This window comes from Netta rufina (genome assembly GCF_964035555.1).
Source record: "Netta rufina genome assembly, chromosome: 22".
NCBI classification, from domain to species: Eukaryota; Metazoa; Chordata; class Aves; order Anseriformes; family Anatidae; genus Netta; species Netta rufina.
In genome coordinates, this window is record NC_140146.1 from 7,380,559 (window position 1) to 7,399,779 (window position 19,221).

Consider the following 19,221-nt stretch of genomic DNA (forward strand, 5'->3'; position numbering starts at 1 on the left):
GTTGTATTTTAATGGTATCACTGGACCCACTGTTACCCACGCAACCATGCCCACCCGAGCACCATCCGCTTGATAGCAACGGTTCCAGCAGGGATCTGGAGATACCTAACGGGGTCTGGACACACCACACATCCCAGGGCATGGCCAAACCACAAACAAAGCTCCTGCTACGGGGTACAACACGGCTGATCCAGAGATGGGTCACGCAGTACAAAGTCCAAATGCAGTGCTGGAAGAGGCAAGCACAGGAATCAGGACAATAACAACCATCGGTTGGAGGAAAAAATACGACTTTACTCTTAATATCTGATAACCAAATACTCAATACGACATGAAACTTACTTTTCAGAGCACTAGAAGCTCACTATTTCTGAGTGTTGTGTAGAAGGTTGAAACACCCAAGCACCATTCCCAGTTGAAAGACTAACCTTGCAGCTTATGGCCATTGCTAAATCTTTGGTTGTCTGTGCCTTACTTGTGAAATACAGACGAAAATATATTAGATAGTACAAATATTTTTAAGATACTCTAAAATATAAAACAAACTTCTAAACTATAGAAGATACTTGGAAGCAAATAAGCAAGGTACCTTCATGTAGCAGAACTTCCTAGATTAAGTCAGCTTTGTCATTGAAATTCCAATGAAAATAACGATTAAATTCTACTTGATATATAAATATCAATCTACTTATTTATTTATTTAAACGATTTGCATTTAAACTTGGAAACGGCAGAAATTTCAGTATTGCTGCATTAGCAAAAAAGCTCCACCAATTCACACTGACGACTGGAATACCCATTGCAGATGATCTGGCAAATTATCAAGCAACCAAACACCATTACAAGGAAACATCAAGGTCGATGTATTGTGAGAGATACTGTTAATTTATGTTGATAAAATGGAGAGCTCGAAAGACAGTTTTAATAATATTTCGGTATACTTATTAGCATATTTTATCAACTAGAGTCATTCAACAAGAAGTTTCATAAAAAAGCAGTATTAAAGACTGTTTTCTTGTAGCTCCCTTAATGTCAACACAATGGCATTATAAGAAGAGCCCTCCTCCATCCGTGACCAAAACAGTATCTGACTGGTACTGTGTTTGAAACACTGAAGTTTCCTTGTGAGAAAGATCAAGACATTCAGCAATTGCAGGCATGTAGGTGTGGCTTGAAACGAACTCTTCCCTCTTTTACCACCCTATGTATTAATTCAGTAATCAGAAATTTCAGAACTTGCTGCCTGGCAGGTCCCACCACACTGCATCAGCCCAGTGAGGGCTCCTTTACTGGATCACAATGAAACCCTATCCTATTCAACATCCACGTATCTTATTCTGCAATATCCAAATTCTAGGATACACAACCAAGCATGAGATTGCAATTATCCACATTTACAAGAATCCTAAATAATATCAGGTTATACTCTTAAAACAAAGGTTGAAAGATATTTTTTAAATGGGCAGACATCCAACAGACAAGTACATTTTTTTTGTGCACAGAACAATAACTTGGCAACTTTCATCTCTTTTTCCACCTAACATAACAGCTCCTGGCCAAGAAAGTCCTATAGCATATCCCCAAAGCACGTGCCTGCCCAGTGCTCTCCTGTGCACACAGCAGTGCAGGCAGCAACCTGGTCCTGAAGTATAAAGTCCAACAGTTCTCTTAGAGTCAGCTACAGCAATTCATCTAATACTTATTCCTCAAATCATACTATATATCATTGTATTAAGAAACTCTATAAGTGTCAGTGGTGCAATTCATTTTTATTAATTTTCTGAAATGAAATTAGCAGCACCCACAGCAGCAAACAAAGAACAGAGAATGTTCCAGTTCAGCGCAGGATCGATGTCATTAATTCTTTAATACCAAGAGCCCTGATTGTATGAACTCAGCATTTAAGTACTCCAATTAATTATAATAATAAAAGAAATTTTTAAAAAAATCAAAACTAACTCAACAGTTTCAGAAGGTCCTTGAGCAGCCATCACAACTTTCCTTCTCCTGGGACATTATTTCTTTCAAGTGTAAACATGCAGGAGGAAGGTATTGTAATATTAATAAGAGAACTATTCTCATGCATTGCCTTTAGCAAACCAAACTCTTAAAGTCATAAAACACTACTACAAACACATTTATAATCTCTTATCTTTAATGATGCCATGTGTATCCCAACTATTTAATATGCTTTCTGACCACTTAATAGGCTTGTCTGGCAAAGGTTCAGCAAGAATTATTTTGTGTTATTTCTGAAACTTGGATTACCAACCAGGCCAGAAAATAACCTTTTCTAATATTATCATATTACCTGTTATACTGCAGCCAAGAAGTGGAGTGAAACTGAGCATTTACACGCTCTAAAGACAAAAAGAAAATGAGACTCACTGCTGTCATCAGCAGGACAGATCCATTTACAGGTCCACCACTACAGCAGCTTTGGGTCTTGGAGAACCACTTCAGAAGACAAAATGTTTCAAATTTCTTTCCTTCCAGGTGTTACAGACACATTTTGACAATGATAAGCAAAAGCATTACTTAACAAGACCAGAAAAAAAAAAATAATAATAACGAATCCTATCTAATTTGGGGATAAGGGAGCACGAGCAGTAGTCTGCTATTCTAGACCCAGGCAAGGCTGAACTGCAAAGCTTAATTTGTGCAAAGCTCCTCAGAGTCAGGCATGGAAATGCATCATGCATCTCCTTCAACTGCACCACACAGACATTCCACATGCAGAGGCCACCCAAGCTAAACTGCTCCTGCCAATCAACCTGCCATTTTCAACAAGAAAGAGGTGGATTTGGAATAAGGAGAAAAGAAAGGAGAAAAAAAAGGCAACACAGGAAAGCAAGCATCATTTTTTCTGTTACTGACATGCACTGAAACTTTGTGAGTCTTAACACAACAGAAATGCCAGGAAAACATCTGTAGTCTAAACTTAATGTATCAGTCCCCACGGGGCTGGAGAAGTTAAACATTTATGGCAGTGAGAAGACTACATGACATTTACTGAATAATAAAGTGCAAACATGTCTGTTAATTTGGCTTTTTGGGATCTCCTCACCATCAAACACTTAACCCTAACAAGAAAAACACCAAAAATGCAAACAATCCCAGAGAATGCATTTTAAACAGGCAAAGCACAAGGGAAGGCTTTGTGCTTTTTTATTTATTTAAAGTTCGAGGCTGCAGGGAGTATTGTCAAGATAAATAGCCTACAACCTCACTCAGAGTCTTTTAAATCTGTTCATCTGAGGGGATACAATTAAATGTTGAACAATCAGGTTAAAACTTTAACCTGTCAAGATTGCAGCTGTTCTATTTTTAATCAATCTGATTTCATTCAATAAAATGCTCATTAAGTCAATTAATGAGACTTTGGTGTCACAAGCCATCAAGCATGACTCGGAGTTTTTACTTTGTGGCCAATGAATTGATTAGCAAGTCAAGTAATCAGTGGAAATAAGTCAATGTACATTTTCACAGGCTGAATTATTAGCAATGTTACCTTGTTTTAGGGGAAGTTGTTAGCCATTCTTCATGCTTTTCAAATGTTATTAAATAAGCTGCAATTTCCTGAAAAAGAAACGTAGAAAAAAAAAAGTTATTTGCATGGCTGTTTTGGAAACACTATTTATTTATTTATAAAACACAGAATCCTTCTAAATGTCTTCACCTCCAGCAAGGAACCTCCATCTCCACAAGCCCAGTTACAGGTAGGTATGCAACTTAAGTTAGTTTTTGAAGACTTATTTGTAAGTTTCCCTATACTTTTGCATTAAAAGTTTCTGCAACTTACAGCAAGGACAAGGTATGTCCTTCTGTGAAATAATGAACGTTGCAGAACAATTTTATGAGTAAACGCACAACTATTGCCTATTTCCCACTTTGGATCAGTTGCACCACCCAAAAAATGCAGACCCAGATCAGAGGCTGAGGCTACAGTGGTGTACCTTGTCAATTTGCATATCTACACCACCAAACCTGACCCTAAATACTAACAAGAGGTACAAACGAGGAAAGTCATCAACGTTTTCTAACACAGGCAGGACTCAGGTACCACCAGAACCGGCCCTCAGTGCTCCCGCGAGCCCGGCCTTGCATCAGGAGGCAAAGGGAAGACAGCAAAAACAGGGACACTTGGAGCTAAGCCAAATACTTATAAATAGAACAGCACTGCAGCTGGATTACTGAATTATTAATCACCGCCATAAAAAAACAGCGGGTGTCACCAACCTAAAGTCACTGCGGCTGCTCGTAGGAACGGCACGGCCTGTGACTGCCCAACGCACCCGTTCACCTCAGGGAGCTCGGGGTGCTCTGGGGGCTGTGTCCCACCCGTGGCGGAGCTGCCAGGGCTTCAGCCAGGCCGTCGGGAGCACATGATGGAGCCTTCAGCAAGGCCCGGCCTCTGGGCCTCAAGCTGCGCCAGTCCCAGGGCAATGGTCGCCTCAGGGCCCTGGGCCGCTGGCAGCGTGCAGGGGCCTGCAGGGAGGTGTGCTCAGCACCGTGTAGCACTTCCATTGCTCCCGTCCAAAACCTGACTCCCAGCCAAGCACAGAGTTCCCCTCTCAGGGACCTGGAATAGCAACAGCTACACAGAAAGTCGGCAGAGCTGGCTTCCCGGTCAGACTCAGAAAGCATTTGTCATGTAGCCACCAGAGCTCCTGGAATAGAAGCGTCTCCAGGCTGTGCAATCAGGAAGGTAGCATACATGCAAGAAATGGGTTTTCGACCATGAGGTTTTGGTTGTTGTTTGTTTGTTTGTTTGTTTTGTTTTGTTTTAAATGAGACTTCTATATAAGGGTTTTATCCGTATAGTACCAAAGCTAAAAAAATCCACAATGCTCTCCAACCAGCTGGCCCAAGCATCTGCTAGAGCCACAAAATGCAATTATGTTACTCCCAAACGAGACGTAAAAATATCTTGTTTCCAATACTCTTGGTTTTAAGACTCATACTTAATGTCCTCCGGGCATTTCAGTGGTGCCAGATCTCCGTGTTATGTACTTTATTAGAGTTGTGTGAATGTCATATTAATGACTCCTAACCAACATGTTTACACTGCAAATAAATTCTCCCAGAATCCACCGCACTCCTCATTTTACAAACCAGTACTGGTCTACATTTTTAAACAATTACTGTAGAAGCAGATTATCAGAGCAGCACCACTTCTGTGTGAATGAGGAGGAAGAACAGTAGCATAGCTCTGAAAACACCCCTTATTAATTTCCGACTAATTGCCATTTAAAATTCAATATCAAAATAACCCAGCACAACCCTCCCCCCTACAGCAAGGTGCCAGTGGCTGGCACAACACCCGCACTCACAATGTCCCCCGAGTGCATGCCAAACACTGCATTTCTGCAGGAGCTATAAGTGAATTGAATGCAAGTCCTAAAGCTCGGATCATGCATGGCTGAAAGGGTCTAGCTCCCAAAGTCCGTGGGCTCTGAAGAGACCTAGCCCACTGCTTCCTGTGAGAACTGCTGATTGAGCATTGCCTCAAGGCTTTGACACACAGGGTGCGAGCTGTAGGAGTCAACCATTGATTTTACATGTAAATAGCGCACACAAACCTGCAACCAACATTCTTCAAAAATACAAAGCGAGATGTGCCTTTTTTATTTAGGCTAGTACAATAGTTGCACAGAATTTGCTGTGGTGTGCACAATTTTATTGGTAACCAATCCCACATTATGTCCTTGATGAGCTACATTACAATCTGCGTCATCCCATATCTTAAAGCGGAGACGAGCTTTAAAGATGCTGTGGAGCTACCAACACCTGATGACTAAGATGGAGCTATCTATATATCTTTTCTAATGCAGAAGTCTCAGGGAAGCCTGTGGCAGATGGTCTGTATAAGCAGGCATTTAGAGAAACAAATCCCTTTAACACAGAGATGGATTAGGCTGATTCACCCTCAAAATCCTGCAAAAATAGGCAGGTTGAGCGGTTTTCAAATTAGCACAGGATCATGCCTATGCCTACTAAAATTGATTTGCCATAAAGAGAATGAAATAATTTGTAACTCTCATGACAATCAAACCTGGACTGTGGCTGAATAAACTTACTGTTAGCACAGAAAACCAAAAATACTTCAGGCTAAAGAATCTAAGTCTCACCCTAAGACTTGTTTACTTTTTTCTTTCCAGCTGGCCTTTGTACCATATATTTGAAGTCTTCATCCCCAAACTGTCACTGAAGAAATGAACTGCAGCTATGAAATGCTACTGTTTAGAGACAGAACATTTGTTTTCCCTCATCTCCACTCTGCTGAACTGGACTTGCTCAGCAAATTTCAGCAGACAAAAGAATAAGTAGATTTAAAGTCCCACTCAGACTAACATAAGCAGTCAAAGACAAAGAAAAATTGTCACATAAGTGTAACATGTGCAAGAGATATACGGGCAGTTAATGCTTTTGATAAGCATGCTTTTTTCTTTCTTCAGGTAGCCAATAAATACAGAAGAAAAGCGTCGTCATACATTTTAGCAAAAAAAGCACTTCCTTAAAATATCCACGGCGTGCTGGACTTGGTCACCGAGTTCCCAGAGCAGAACATGGTAAGAAGCATTTGGAGGCTATTTCATTAAATGCATCATCAAGAAAATTTCCTTCCTTGAAAACCGTCTTTCTCACTGCAACTTGTTCTATTCCAACCACACAAATGGCAAACACAAAGTTGGCTTTGCAATGGAAGGTCTGCCTCAGCTATGCTGCAGAAAATGCATCTGCTTCTTCCAGTCTGCCATTTCCTTATAGACAGAAGACAATGCATGTGCAGTAATTTTTTTTGAGTATTGATGCTTTAAGCGCGAGTGACCCACAGAAACACATATGTACATACATGTGGAGGGATGCTTACTGAGATGTTCTGGGAGCTTTTAGCCCTGCCGTAATAATATGAAAAACAATAGCTCCAATCAGACCCAGAGCTAGATCTTTAAACAATTCAAGATGTATAATTCAATTCTTCTAACAGGATAAAAGAAGGATTCACATCAACTAGGATAGGAGTTCCCAGAGGCTTTCTGCTTAATGATACATTACAGCCTGATTTCCCTTCTCCAGAGGAAATACCTTGGATAACAAGGAATATCTAGCTCACAGCAGTGGTATAAATTAACACGTACAGCAAAAAGAACATTCTCCACGTTGCCTTCCACGCCCTCTGTATTCAGAATTATAAAGGGTCACACACAGCTGGGGGAAGCAAAGCAAGATGTGTTTAAATGGCAGGAAATACTGCCACAAGCACTTCCGCAGACGCTCCTTCACCAAACCCCACAAAGAACTCACCCAGACGTCACCAGAGCTACCGTCCTCCTTCCATCAGGCACTGCCCTGGTGCGCTCCTGCACTGCTGCTCAGATGCACCCTTCTGCAGCTCTGTCCAAGTCACACACAACCCTCTGGAGCCTAGCCCCAAGTGGATCCCATGTCTGCTTCTTAACCTGCGTGTGCCCACCTGTAACCCCATCCCCCTGCATGGAACAGTCAGGGTGCCACGTCCTTCACCGGGCCTTTGGGGCAGCTGTACTGAGAACTGCACTTTCAACTCCAATACAGCTGAGATTTCCACAGCTGCAAAGGGAACCGAAACAAGATACACAAAAGACAAATATTGCATTTCAGGAGAGCTTCTGCTAAAATGGCTGAAAGTTATTCCAGTCAAACTACTCCACGCTATGTAGAGAAGAAACAAGCAGAAATTCATATTTACAGTTTGACACCTATGTGCCAACTTCTGTCACTACATAAGTAACAAGAATCTGGGAAAATAATATCTTGTCTACCACCTCAAACTGTCGCAGAACTGCAAGAAACAGATGACTCAGTGATGCTCAGTGATACTTGGAGAGAATGCTCATGAAAAAAAGCCAGACAAAAAGAATAGTTTTCAGTGAGAGGCATGAAGTGAGCGGAGCTAACTTATTGCCCTGCAGAGACAAAATACCAGGACATGATTTTTTGGAAGTCTTAAAGCCACAAACACCATGGAAGGAAGGAGCTTCAGCTGAGAGCAGTCGCTACTCTGAAAATCCTTTGTCAAAACCCACAATGACCAGCCCAACTTTGGAAATCTTACTCTGAAATACCCTATTCAATATAGGTTTTTGCAATACATATATTCTACAGAATTTTTGCTATGCACAGATTAGGAAAAAAAAAAACCTGAAAGGCCCAGAAGAAAGTGGTCAAACTAACACTGATACTTTATCAGCAGCTTGAAAGAGATGCTTTTTGAAAGCATGTGGCTGTTTGTGCTTAGCTTTGCAGCACAAGCAGGGCCATTAATGAAGATTCAGTACTCATCAGCTCTGTCCATATACCCCTTTATGGTACTAACAACATTTTTCCTTTAAAAAAGGGGGGAGAAATAGATTTATCACTATAAGGCACAAAGTCATTAAATAATTAAAAACAAAACTATATGCACAATGAAAGCCCTCTGATTAAAAAAACCCTGCATTTTAATGTGTGTTAATTCCCCTAATGATTCACTCTATATGTCTTACAGGGTCAAATCAATGTCTTCACAAAAAAATTCAATTAAATCCCATTCATTGTATCTTTCAAACGAGGCTATTGTTTGCTTTTGTCTCCTATCAAATCATTTCTCAGTTGCTTCTTGCCCAAGATTACAAACAAAAGGCAGCATGTCACTAGCAAGGTCAGGAGAGAAAGATCCAGGCTTTGAAAATCCAACTCTGTCTCCTCATCTTTACCATTTAATTATCAAGTCAGCGAAGAAAAAAAGGACACCCAAGTCTGCATAAATGCCCAGTTGTTCACTTTCTCCCCACAATCATCCTGTCCACAGCCATTGTCTTGGCCTGGTGGTGATGATGAGTCCCTTGAAGACCACAGGGTGACTGCAGCCCCGGCACAGCTCATCGTCATCTTTAACCTCCTCACAGCACAAACACGGCCCTTCCTAAAGCCCCACCGAAATGCCCCAAGGAAACTTCCACAGCCACCGTCAGATTCCTTGCTATGCCACAGTCTGCTGGGAGCTGCCGACAAAATCAAGATGCGCTTATCACCTGCATGCTCCTTCCCTGGGAGAGCTGCTTGCACGAACTGCAAGCAAACTGAGCAAGCATAACAGATACTGGGCTGCTTATTTTTGGAGTCGAAAAGCCTTGCAGATGAGTTTCAATGGTTAGTAAGTACAAAAACTCACGTTTCTCAGAATAACGAGGCTTTAGAGTCTAAAAAATATCTTACTTTACTTTGGGCAACAGACGTTAGGAGGCGCAGTCACCAGGGCACTCGCTCCCTTCGGCATGAGGTCCTGAGGGTGCCAGGCTCCTACCTGGCTGCAGTGCTGAGAAATGCTGCAATATTGAAACCTCCAGTCCCAATCATGCAAATCTAGCTCTATTTCTAACTATGTCTGCTAATTTCCTGGGAACACTAAGAAGGCAGCTTTTTCACTTAAATGCAAGCTTGCAGGACTGAGCTGTATGTTCGTAGTTTATAATACACTGGTGAGGAAAAAAAGGCTTAATCTGATCAGCTAATGGAAACATCCCATAAAGCAATTAGATAATTTAATGTTAAAATCACACGAGCTATGTTTTATCCTAAATTTGGGCATATAATTCAGAGGTTTAATTTATTCCTTGTTGCTTAGACTGAAAACATTTTATATAAATGAACATTTATTTTTATTTTGCATTTCTACATTTGTTAGAATTCTTAGCTTGAATGCATCAAAGAGCTGCAAGTCGTACAGCAAAGCTAACAGCATGAGGCGGAATACACTTAGGCTATAATGTCTCTAGGTGACTGACACTGAAGAATTTCCCATTGCTCTTTCTCCGGCTTCACCACAGCAGTCTTGTGCAGATGTCACACCAGCAAGCCTAGTGTAAACTGAACAATGTAATTAACTGATCACGTTATAATTTCAAGGTGCAGTGCACAAGGCCCAGACTAAAAGGCAGTGGTGGCAGCAGAACTAGAACTGTGCTTTCCAACCACAGCTACGTGACTGCAGCTTCTTGGCTGTTTAAATATTTTAACACAGCAAATAGCAGTCCAGAGCTGCGGTAGACCAGACGACCTGATCTAACCTCCCACGTCCCAGCTACCGAGCAAACAGGAGGCACCTCCGAGGAGAGGGAGCCACCGCGCCGCAGCCTGGCAGCATCAGGTGTGGAGCAGCTGGGACAAAACCTCTGAAGATCATTTGTGACAGTGTGCTGCACTCGGTACCAGTTGCGCTCATGAGGTATCTGAGAGCTCATATAAAATAATCCTGACGCTGCACAGTGCTGTACTGAAGGTTTCTCAAGCACAAGTGTTGGAAACTGTGTTGTTGAGGACTGGAGGTGCATTCCTGTATCCACGGCAGGCATCAGGACAGCCTGTGCATGCCCTCACAACATCCACGGTGGGTTTTGTCCTGTGCAAGGTCCCCGTACAGAAAAATTCAGCTTGGTGATTTTCTGCACAACAAGAAAATGTGTTTGATAACGATGAACGTTGCCTGTCAAGGGGAGCTGTAATTTTGCAGTGTTCCGAAGGCCGTCTCTTTGCTCTAAAGTGTTGCTTTTTGTTTGCACCTGCAAACTGGTCAAATCAGGCTTTGCAGCTGCGTATTGACTATGTGCCTTGAGTCTGGAAAACCCCTACAACTCACATTGCATAGCAGAGGCTTGACAGTATACCCTGCCAACCGGTGGATAAACTCCTTACCCATGCACAGTGTTCATTTGGGTGTCAGTGCCATTGATTTTATACCTGCTACCTGCAACTACACTGAAAGACAAACGACTGAACCACTGAAGTGCACTGTGAAATGGCAACGGCGATGCTTAACAAGGCTGTGAAAGTTAAAAAAGAACGGGAAAAACATCTTCCATACTCCCTGATGCTTAGCTCCTGTTCTCCTTAACTTTCCCAAGGCCAGGGCTTATCAAGATATCAAGATATCAAGAATAGCGACTAGTTCCATGGAGCCGTTTTGCCCATGTTTAGCCTCTTGCCATTGATTATTAAGAAATTAAGCACAGGCGCTTGTGGCCCTGGGCTACAAAGTACTATCTTAACCTCCAGAAATACCTCACAGGAGGACAAAAGCTGGACGCTTGGCAAGCAGCCCTCCCTCTGGGGTGTCGTATGGCAGCCATGCACCACTGCCATGCCAAGACCCAGCTCTGAAGGACTGAGTAGGTGCAGCTGCCACAGCTAAGCCCAGCCTGGGCACCACAGCTCATCCTCCAGACAGGCTTCCTGAGCAGGAACAATCACCAGAGAAGACAATGTGAAAACCTTAATTCCCTTTTAAGGCAAAAATGGGGAATGACAGCATACTCTTCAGGAACCTCCCCCCTCCTTATCACACGAACCATCTTGGTCCAAGACAAGCTCATGTTTCGATTAGCTGGTCTTATTGCACACAGTATCTTGAAAATCATGCATGTTAAAATCTAATAATTAAACCTAAGCTCTAGCAACTTCTGCAAAATCTGTGCTTGTCTTTACGAATGGGAACTAAATAGGACATTTAGCAGAGAATGGGCTGATGGGCAGGGATCCAAAATACCAACGGCTTCAAGAGAAGCCCATTACTCATCATGCTTGCAGAGAAGCTGCAGACTTTATTCTGCTCTGAGCTGAAGGATTTGCAGCAAAACAAAGACATTGTTTAGAAGAAAAAAATAAAGAGCTATAAAACACTCTGAGATTTGCAACAAATACCCTCACCTGACAGTAGGCAGTCTAAACCTGAACATCTGAAGGAGATGCAAGAAAACTCTATTCCCTGGGACTGCGTGAGCATCAGGAGGAGCTGCAGTCTGGCCTCCCCCTGATGCTGTTAGAGCATCCCAGCCAGCCTGCAGGCTGCTCAGCACCGTGCAGCAGAGCTGCAGCACAGGGCAGTACAGCTGCAGGCTGTGCACAGCGCTGTCCGGGCATCTCCAAGGGACACCTTTGGCATGAACAAGCAGAGCTTCTGCGACGGGTGAACTAAGGTTCGTGTCAACCTGGCTTTATGCACTAACAAAGACACGAGCTTGAGCCTGCCACCTTCAGAGACAGCCAGGCTGCAAATGCAGAGGCAGGCACCACCTGACAGAGCCAGCAGGCAATAATCCTGTAGGGCTCTGCTTCTGGCCAAATCCAAAATACCACATGCAGGCACTCCTTTGCTTGAGCTAACTGTAGTTGATGCACTCTGAGTCCAGGCTCCACTTGCTTGAGAGAGAAAAAGACAGAAGTAAACACTGCGTTGGGGACAGAGTTGTTCAGGTAGCATCGCGGAAAGCTCTGCCATGGACCCAAGAGGCAGCAGAAGAGAGGAGAGCTATGAACTTCAGAGCTTAGCCAGCGCTGAAGTTCACCATTGCAGCCCAGCATGCCAGCGTTTAGCCCAGCAAAACCAAGCAGAAACCTGCAGACAGCAGGCCCTGTGCCAGGGGGTCTCCTCGGAGCACCGCAAGGAAGGCGGGCGGGCGGCAGAGCCCCCGCGCTGCACTGGAGCGTGGGACAACAAGTGGCTCCCTGGTGTATGGCTGATACCAAGCCTGGCATCAGACACCAGCCAAAACTGAAAGGGAGGAAAGGTTTCAACATCATTCATCTGAAAAGCTGGCTCCAGTCCATGTAGAGGCAGTGGTACAAACAAATCCTGCTTTGACAAACAAGTCTTCTGGTCTGTTACAGATGCAGCAGCTGTGCATTGACAGAGGGCCCAGGTTAAGGTGTCCAACGTCCTGTCTCCAGCTTATCCACATCATCCCTCCTCCTGCAGCTGCTCTAGCAGCCCTGACTTGCAAAATTCAACCAGAAGCACAGATGCGGCTTTCTCAGCTCTGAAAAGCAGCATCAACCAACTCTGCCCCAGAGGCTCTACCTGCAGGGAATCTGATGCCATTTGAATGCAAGCTATTTCCCCCTGGCTTGACCTCCCCCAGTTTAAATCTTTGCACCTTTAAGTGTATCATCAGTTCCCACCAGGCCTCTGCAAAGAGAAAAAGAGATTGGAACCAAAATACAATTCCCCAGTAGTTGGCCGGTTCGCTTAGGTCACCTATTTTGTCTCAAAATAATAAATAATGAGTTTAAAAACAGTATATGAATTTCAAGTTATTACTCTGTATGAATTATACACATCCAAATTAATAAAACTGAAATATATGCATGTTTTAAGAGAAAGCATGAGAGCTTGTATACATCTCTGAATTTATACCACAGAGCTAATAAAGTTGAGATCTCTTAAGCAAGCACATTTATTCTCTTAGGAAATCTCTATGTCCTCACTGCTACAAATTCCAGCTCATAGCTTCTTTATTGTCCTTCCACTCTGAAATGAAAATACAAATTCATGATGATTATGTAGCATCTTCTCAGCTGGGATCAAGCAGTTTTCATTTTCTAGCAGTCCCCATTGTCAAAGCCATTAATATTCTGAATATTACAAATACAAACTGATCTGAAAGCCACACAGAGCAGGCTGCCACTATCTTGTTCAGCATCAATGGAACAAAAAACACAACACAATTTGATTTGTCCAGTTGTTTTGCCTAAAATAGCAATAAAGTTTAGAAAAGAATTTTGCTTGGTAAGAGAGATTAGAAGCAGGAGAAAAGCAAACAAAGCTTCTGATTGAAAAGCAGAGAAATACAAGTCAAGTTGGCATTAGTTTGACAAATATCTATCAACAACAACAAACTTTTAAAACAGGATGTTTTATTTCCTTTTGAAGTTAGTGCTCTCTTTCTTTTCCTGTGTGTGTGTGTGTGTGTCTGGAAGTATTACCCAGTTATGATTTTCTAAAGCAGCAATTTTGATTCATGGTCTCCAAAGTTGAAAATGGAATAAAACTAGGTATCAATGTAATTTTACTGCATTAGCAATATAAGTTGAAAGATAAAGCTTCCATACCACTGCATTTTGTCAAGACACAGCAAATTATGTTAGACTAGAGGTGTGTGGTGTTGGTTTTAGAAAGCATGCCATGAATTATCTTCCAAAAAAATTCCAGCAAAACTTTATACTCCATTTATTAAGCTAGACCACTGATAAAGAGGTGTTTCATTACAAAACTGAAAAACGAAGTGAAACAAACAATTTTATTACATCAATGAGTGCATTCAGTTGCATGGAGATGCCCAGTTATGTTGGTGTCGCCACCACAACAAACCATAAGTGCACTGGGTCATTCCTCTTCATCCCGCAGCAGAATGAAATCACAGAAGCTACATTTGGAAACTGGGGGACTAAGCCTGTCAAAAATCCGCTAGCAGCTGCTGTAGCTCAGCGAGCCTTTCCCCTTTGAGAGGGGCAGCGCACGCGGTGAGCCACAGCCTTCAGCGCTGGTTACCCTGTGGAGGTCTCCTAGGGGCTCAGGCCTCCTGCCCTCTGCTGTGAGACCCAAGATGCGTTTTTCTTCCCTCAAAAGCCCAGCCAAATCACAAGTGGTGATGTTTAGGAGTAAGGGATGTTTGCTTTGCAAAGCAACTTCTGGCCAACGGCAGAGAACAGAAGGGAGGACGGGGTGCTAAAGGAGATGGATTTGAGACCCCAGCCAGCAGCAGCAAGCCCCCAAACCATGCACCAATGCTGATGCTGTGTTACTTACCCAGCGCAGCTGCCAAGCAATTACTCTTTCAAACCCTGTGTTTTATAAGCAAATGAAGGAGAAGTGCAGGGGCCCTGCTCTTCTGCCCTTCCTTTCTATCCTGCTCACAAGATACTTGATTGCAAGAGCTAGAATGTCAAAGATTTTGGGTGTCATTGAGTTCTGTAGCAGCAATCATACTTGTGCAGGACTTGCTTTAATTGCCCCTTAAAACAAAGGGGAAAGAAACGTGGTGGCGCAACATTACCTCGCTTGATTTCTAACTCAGAGTACCTGAAAACAAGCTTCCACATTACTAAATTGCCTTTTCCATTGTGACTAAATTAAAGACAAAAATAAATTAAAACTTCATTTAAAATGTATTTTTCTAATTGAGTAAGGGTACACCAACTAATGTTCTATCTAATTAGATAGAAGCTAGATTTTATTATCGATATCTGAGGCTAACTAATTGAAACATTTACAGTCACTGCTGCGCTGAGACATCCTCCCATCCCTGGCAGGGGAAGGCGGCACGGGCTGGGCTGCCGCTTGCCAACCCCCCCCCTACTTGTCTTCATCCCCTGTGTAAAGAAAAACTTGAAGCCTCCGTTTCCTCAAAACCCTTGAGAGGAGAAAGATTTGATTTGCAACGAAGTCCCTTCCTCCTCCTGGCTCACAAACACCATCTCCTCGGAGTGGATGCAAATTCCTCCTCCGGGAGCACTGATCAGCGCCCAGCAGCGTGTCTGGCCTCTGCCCTTGTGTCCCCGTAGGGCTCAGGGCCTCCTCCCAAACTGGGGCACCGCTGGGCCTTCAGGCTGCTCACCCGAGTGGCCTCCCGGTGCTGCTGGGCCACCCCCGGTGTGCCTGGAGCTCCCTTCTCCTTATCCCCGGGGCAGTAAGCCGAACCCTGAGCGGATCTGAGCGGATCCTAAAGGAGCTTGATTTTTCAGAAGCCATTTTAGAGCCTCCACATCGGAGAGATTGATAAACGTGCTGGCTTTCCCGAGTCTCTGCTGCTGACACACATCCCTGGGGATGCAGGGAAGCGATAGAGGGAAGGAGAGAAAGCCAGCGGGAGGAACAGCGGCTTCGTGGCAAGGCCCGGCCCGGCCAGCACAGCTCCATGGGGACCAGGCAGCCCCGGCTGACAGCGCCTGCTCTCGCGAGGCAGCGGTGCTGCTCTGCAGGCCAGCAAACTCCACGGCTTCACTGAAGCCAGACCAGCTGGCCGGTTCCCCTAATGGATTAAAAACGTCTTTTTGGCCCAGGGTTCTTAGTGTTTTCCCTTGTTTTACGAGGGACACGCGAGATGACCTGCAGTCCGTTAGCTGCTGCCAATTCATTTGCTAAGCTTTGCCCAACAGAAAATACATCCCCAACCACTGCGAAGTTTAAATCTTGCAGGAGAGGTGTAATCACAGCACTGGGACTGCTAATTGGCACAGTATAAGAATAAAGCCATGTAGTGGAAAATGCATTTGGCTTGGGAGATGTATGCCTTATTTCTTCCAGTTACATGAGACGGCAAGAGGATGGATTTCAAACAGTAGGATGTTTTCATTAATAACAATGTCTTACTAACCATCTGTTAAAGGTCCATACTATTAATTTAACAAAAAAATTGAATAGATTACTCTTACAGTTTTCAATTAAAGTACATGATGTCTTCAAACTGCAACCTTAATTAGACATTATAAGATGACATTTAGAAATCCTGAGCTCTGATTAGCTGATAAAGTCATCTGACTGTGAAGAAGTTTCACAATAATGTCATGGCAGCAAGTACTCAATATGCTGCTGGAATTAGTGTGCGTCAAGTTAACATTTGAGCAGCTGAGTTTAACTCTTACACAGACGTATAACAGTGAAACAACTGGCAGCCTTAGCACAACAAAAACAGCTTCAAACACCGGCAGACATATCCCCAAGGACAACACATGGGAAGACACAGGAGCACATGCAAACAGGCCCTCATCCCCTCCCCAGCCCAGCCACAACAGGTTCTACGCCTACATGGAAATGCTGCCAGAGGGACTGCATGGAAATGGAGAATGCGATGCGTTCAGCTAAAGGTGCCCCATGGCATGCCCATGCAGCACTTCCAGGCATGCCAGCATATTTCCAGAGCAGTGCTGCTAAAGGCTTGCAGTCTTTCCACTGCTGCTACAACAGAAGTGCACGAGGAATATTCCCCATGAGTCAGGAATGGATCTTCAAACTCAACGCCCCGGCCAACGCCAGCTTTCCCAAGCAAGCCCCAATGGGATGGACCCAGTTGGCTCCACGGGGTCCTCCTTGCCGCTCCCACCGTCCCACCTGGGTGAGAGTGGGCTGCCCCACACACGCTGCAGGATGCTGTTTGAAAAGCATGGACAGTTTCCAGCAATCCCGGGTTTACACAGTCCGGTTTAGACCGTTTTCATAGACCCTTTTCCAACACACAGCCTTGTCTGCTGTACTTTTCATTAAAATTTTAAATTGAGAAATTGCTGGAGATGTTTATCACTACGAGGAGAACACTGATTGAGCTGAGCAGATTTGGAGGGATCAGCTCTGAATTAAACTAAGTCGACAGGCATTTTCTTGTAGGGCAGCGTGGTCAGACCACAAAGTGATTAGCCCCCCTCACTCCCTCTTAAACATTTAAATAGCAAGTGGACAACTTAAATGCTTAATGTTCAAGGCCAGGCCTGGAATGAAGAAACTGGAATAAAATAGGAATTTTCTCTACAAAACATGAAAAGGAGGAAAAACACCATTCAATAAGTTGTTGGTAAAAGTAATTGGGTTGAACGAGATTCGCTGAGCAATTTTACCTGCCAGATGCACATGCACACAGATAACAGCAAGCTTAAATATATAATGGGTCTTCATGATAGCATGAATACAACTCTGCACAAATACAGTTAGCAATGGTTGTCCTGAATCACTTGTCTCAGAAGCACAGTTAGTCACAAGTATTAGCAAAATCAGACCTTGAATCAGTCAATGCCTAATAGGATTAAGATAGATTTTATCTTCAATTTAAGTCTTAAATTAAGGGATAGTCAGAAAAACAGAGTGATATTAAATAATGCTCAATCTCTAGTTACTGGAAAACACCCACAGATCATTACATGATTATTTTATTATTATTAGTAGTCTAAGTGACCTTGGACTAAGCCCTGTGATTTAAAGGAACACGGGGATTGTCCACTTGCTGTCACTATTCACCTCAGTACTGCAAACCAGATTCCTCTTCAGTAGCCTAGAGGAGTGGCTAAACAACCAGGTCTGGCTCCACCTGACTGCCAGAATAAGCATGAAGCAGTTATTAAACTGCTCAGGATCTGACCACTGCACGTTTCATGAGATGGTGGCGTGTCGGTGAGATGTCCTTCAGGGCACTGCTCACTCCAGCAAACTTGGGGCTGACGAAGGGCTGGGGTACACCCGAACCCCTGGCAACCCTTGGGGGAGCCTGGGCCAAAACCTAGCGAGGAGGTTTTGGGCTGGGACCCCACACAAGGGATCTCCACCAAAGACCACAATGCCACGCTCAATGCAGCGAGCAGTGAGCTTCCTTTCCCCTCCACCTCTCTCAAATTCTTCCCCCGCTAGGGAATTTGGGCTATGTTTTTAAGCATCTTTTAGTCAGTACTTCGTATTTTTATCATCTTCTTCAACCAAGGAAGACAAAGTGAGAATATTTAGCTCTTTTGGCTTTTTCAGTACAACAGCGACATTAAATTAAGTTGCATGAGCAGTAACTGAAGCAATACTTCAGGCAGTGTCCGTGTTATTAAATTAATCTTTTTCCCTACTTTATTCAGGTTTAAGTACCACATCATCAGCAAATGCACTAAGTTTAACTTTTTATTTTCTATCTCAATTGGAAGAATTCAAACTCACTTGATTTCCATTTTTTAATGGAAAGCATGAATTTGTTGCAGCTAAAGAAGTGCTTAAAGCCAAACCCCTATCAATGGAACAATCCAATAGCAGATATCAGAGGATATCTTTAGAAAGGGAAAACTGCAAAGCTATTTACATTAACTTCTGTCAATACAAACAGGCACATTTTCTGGTGAAAGGCAATTCCATCTCCAGAATCAAGGTATTGCTCTCATAATCCTCAAACTTGTTATAGACTTTTCATTAACAGCAATAAATGTAGAAGAGTATGCAACCTCATGAAACGAAGGTTTATTTATGGGAAGCTGAGAGATGTTTTTACAAGTAGGTATTTAAATGTACTTTCTAGATATTTCCCCGGTTCTGAACATACATCAAGACTCAGGTTTGTACTTCTCCAACACATAGCACACGCGTTGGAGCTTTTGGTGTGATTTCTGTGTATACAGTGCCATCAACACAACTTCTTTCCTTTACAAGGGTTTCTTAACCCCAGCAGAGCAATCCAGGAGTAAATGACAGTCCCCACGGTCCATAAGGGAGCTCTGGGAGTCTCTTAGCGTCACAGTAACAAGACAAAGTGTGCCCATGGCTCCTTGCTCTGGGTGGACTTACACTACTGGAACCCTCTTGGACGAGCTGGTATTGACGCAGCCCCTCTCACTGGGCAGCCTCGGCAAACAAGGAGGCTGAAGGACACTGCCAGAATTGAGGCTGTACGGATCTAGACTACTGGT

At 43.5% G+C, this 19,221-nt stretch overlaps 1 protein-coding gene across 1 annotated transcript in view; it reads right to left on the reverse strand.

The window, feature by feature from the left end:
* CAMTA1 (calmodulin binding transcription activator 1) overlaps positions 1–19,221 on the reverse strand; it is a gene marked incomplete at its 3' end in the record, with an annotated part of 330,178 nt that overhangs the window by 236,930 nt on the left and 74,027 nt on the right. Inside the window, exon 4 of the mRNA XM_084300275.1 lies at positions 3,512–3,579. Within this exon, the coding sequence (XP_084156401.1) occupies positions 3,512–3,579 (68 nt within the window). The remainder of the gene's footprint in view (positions 1–3,511; positions 3,580–19,221) is intronic.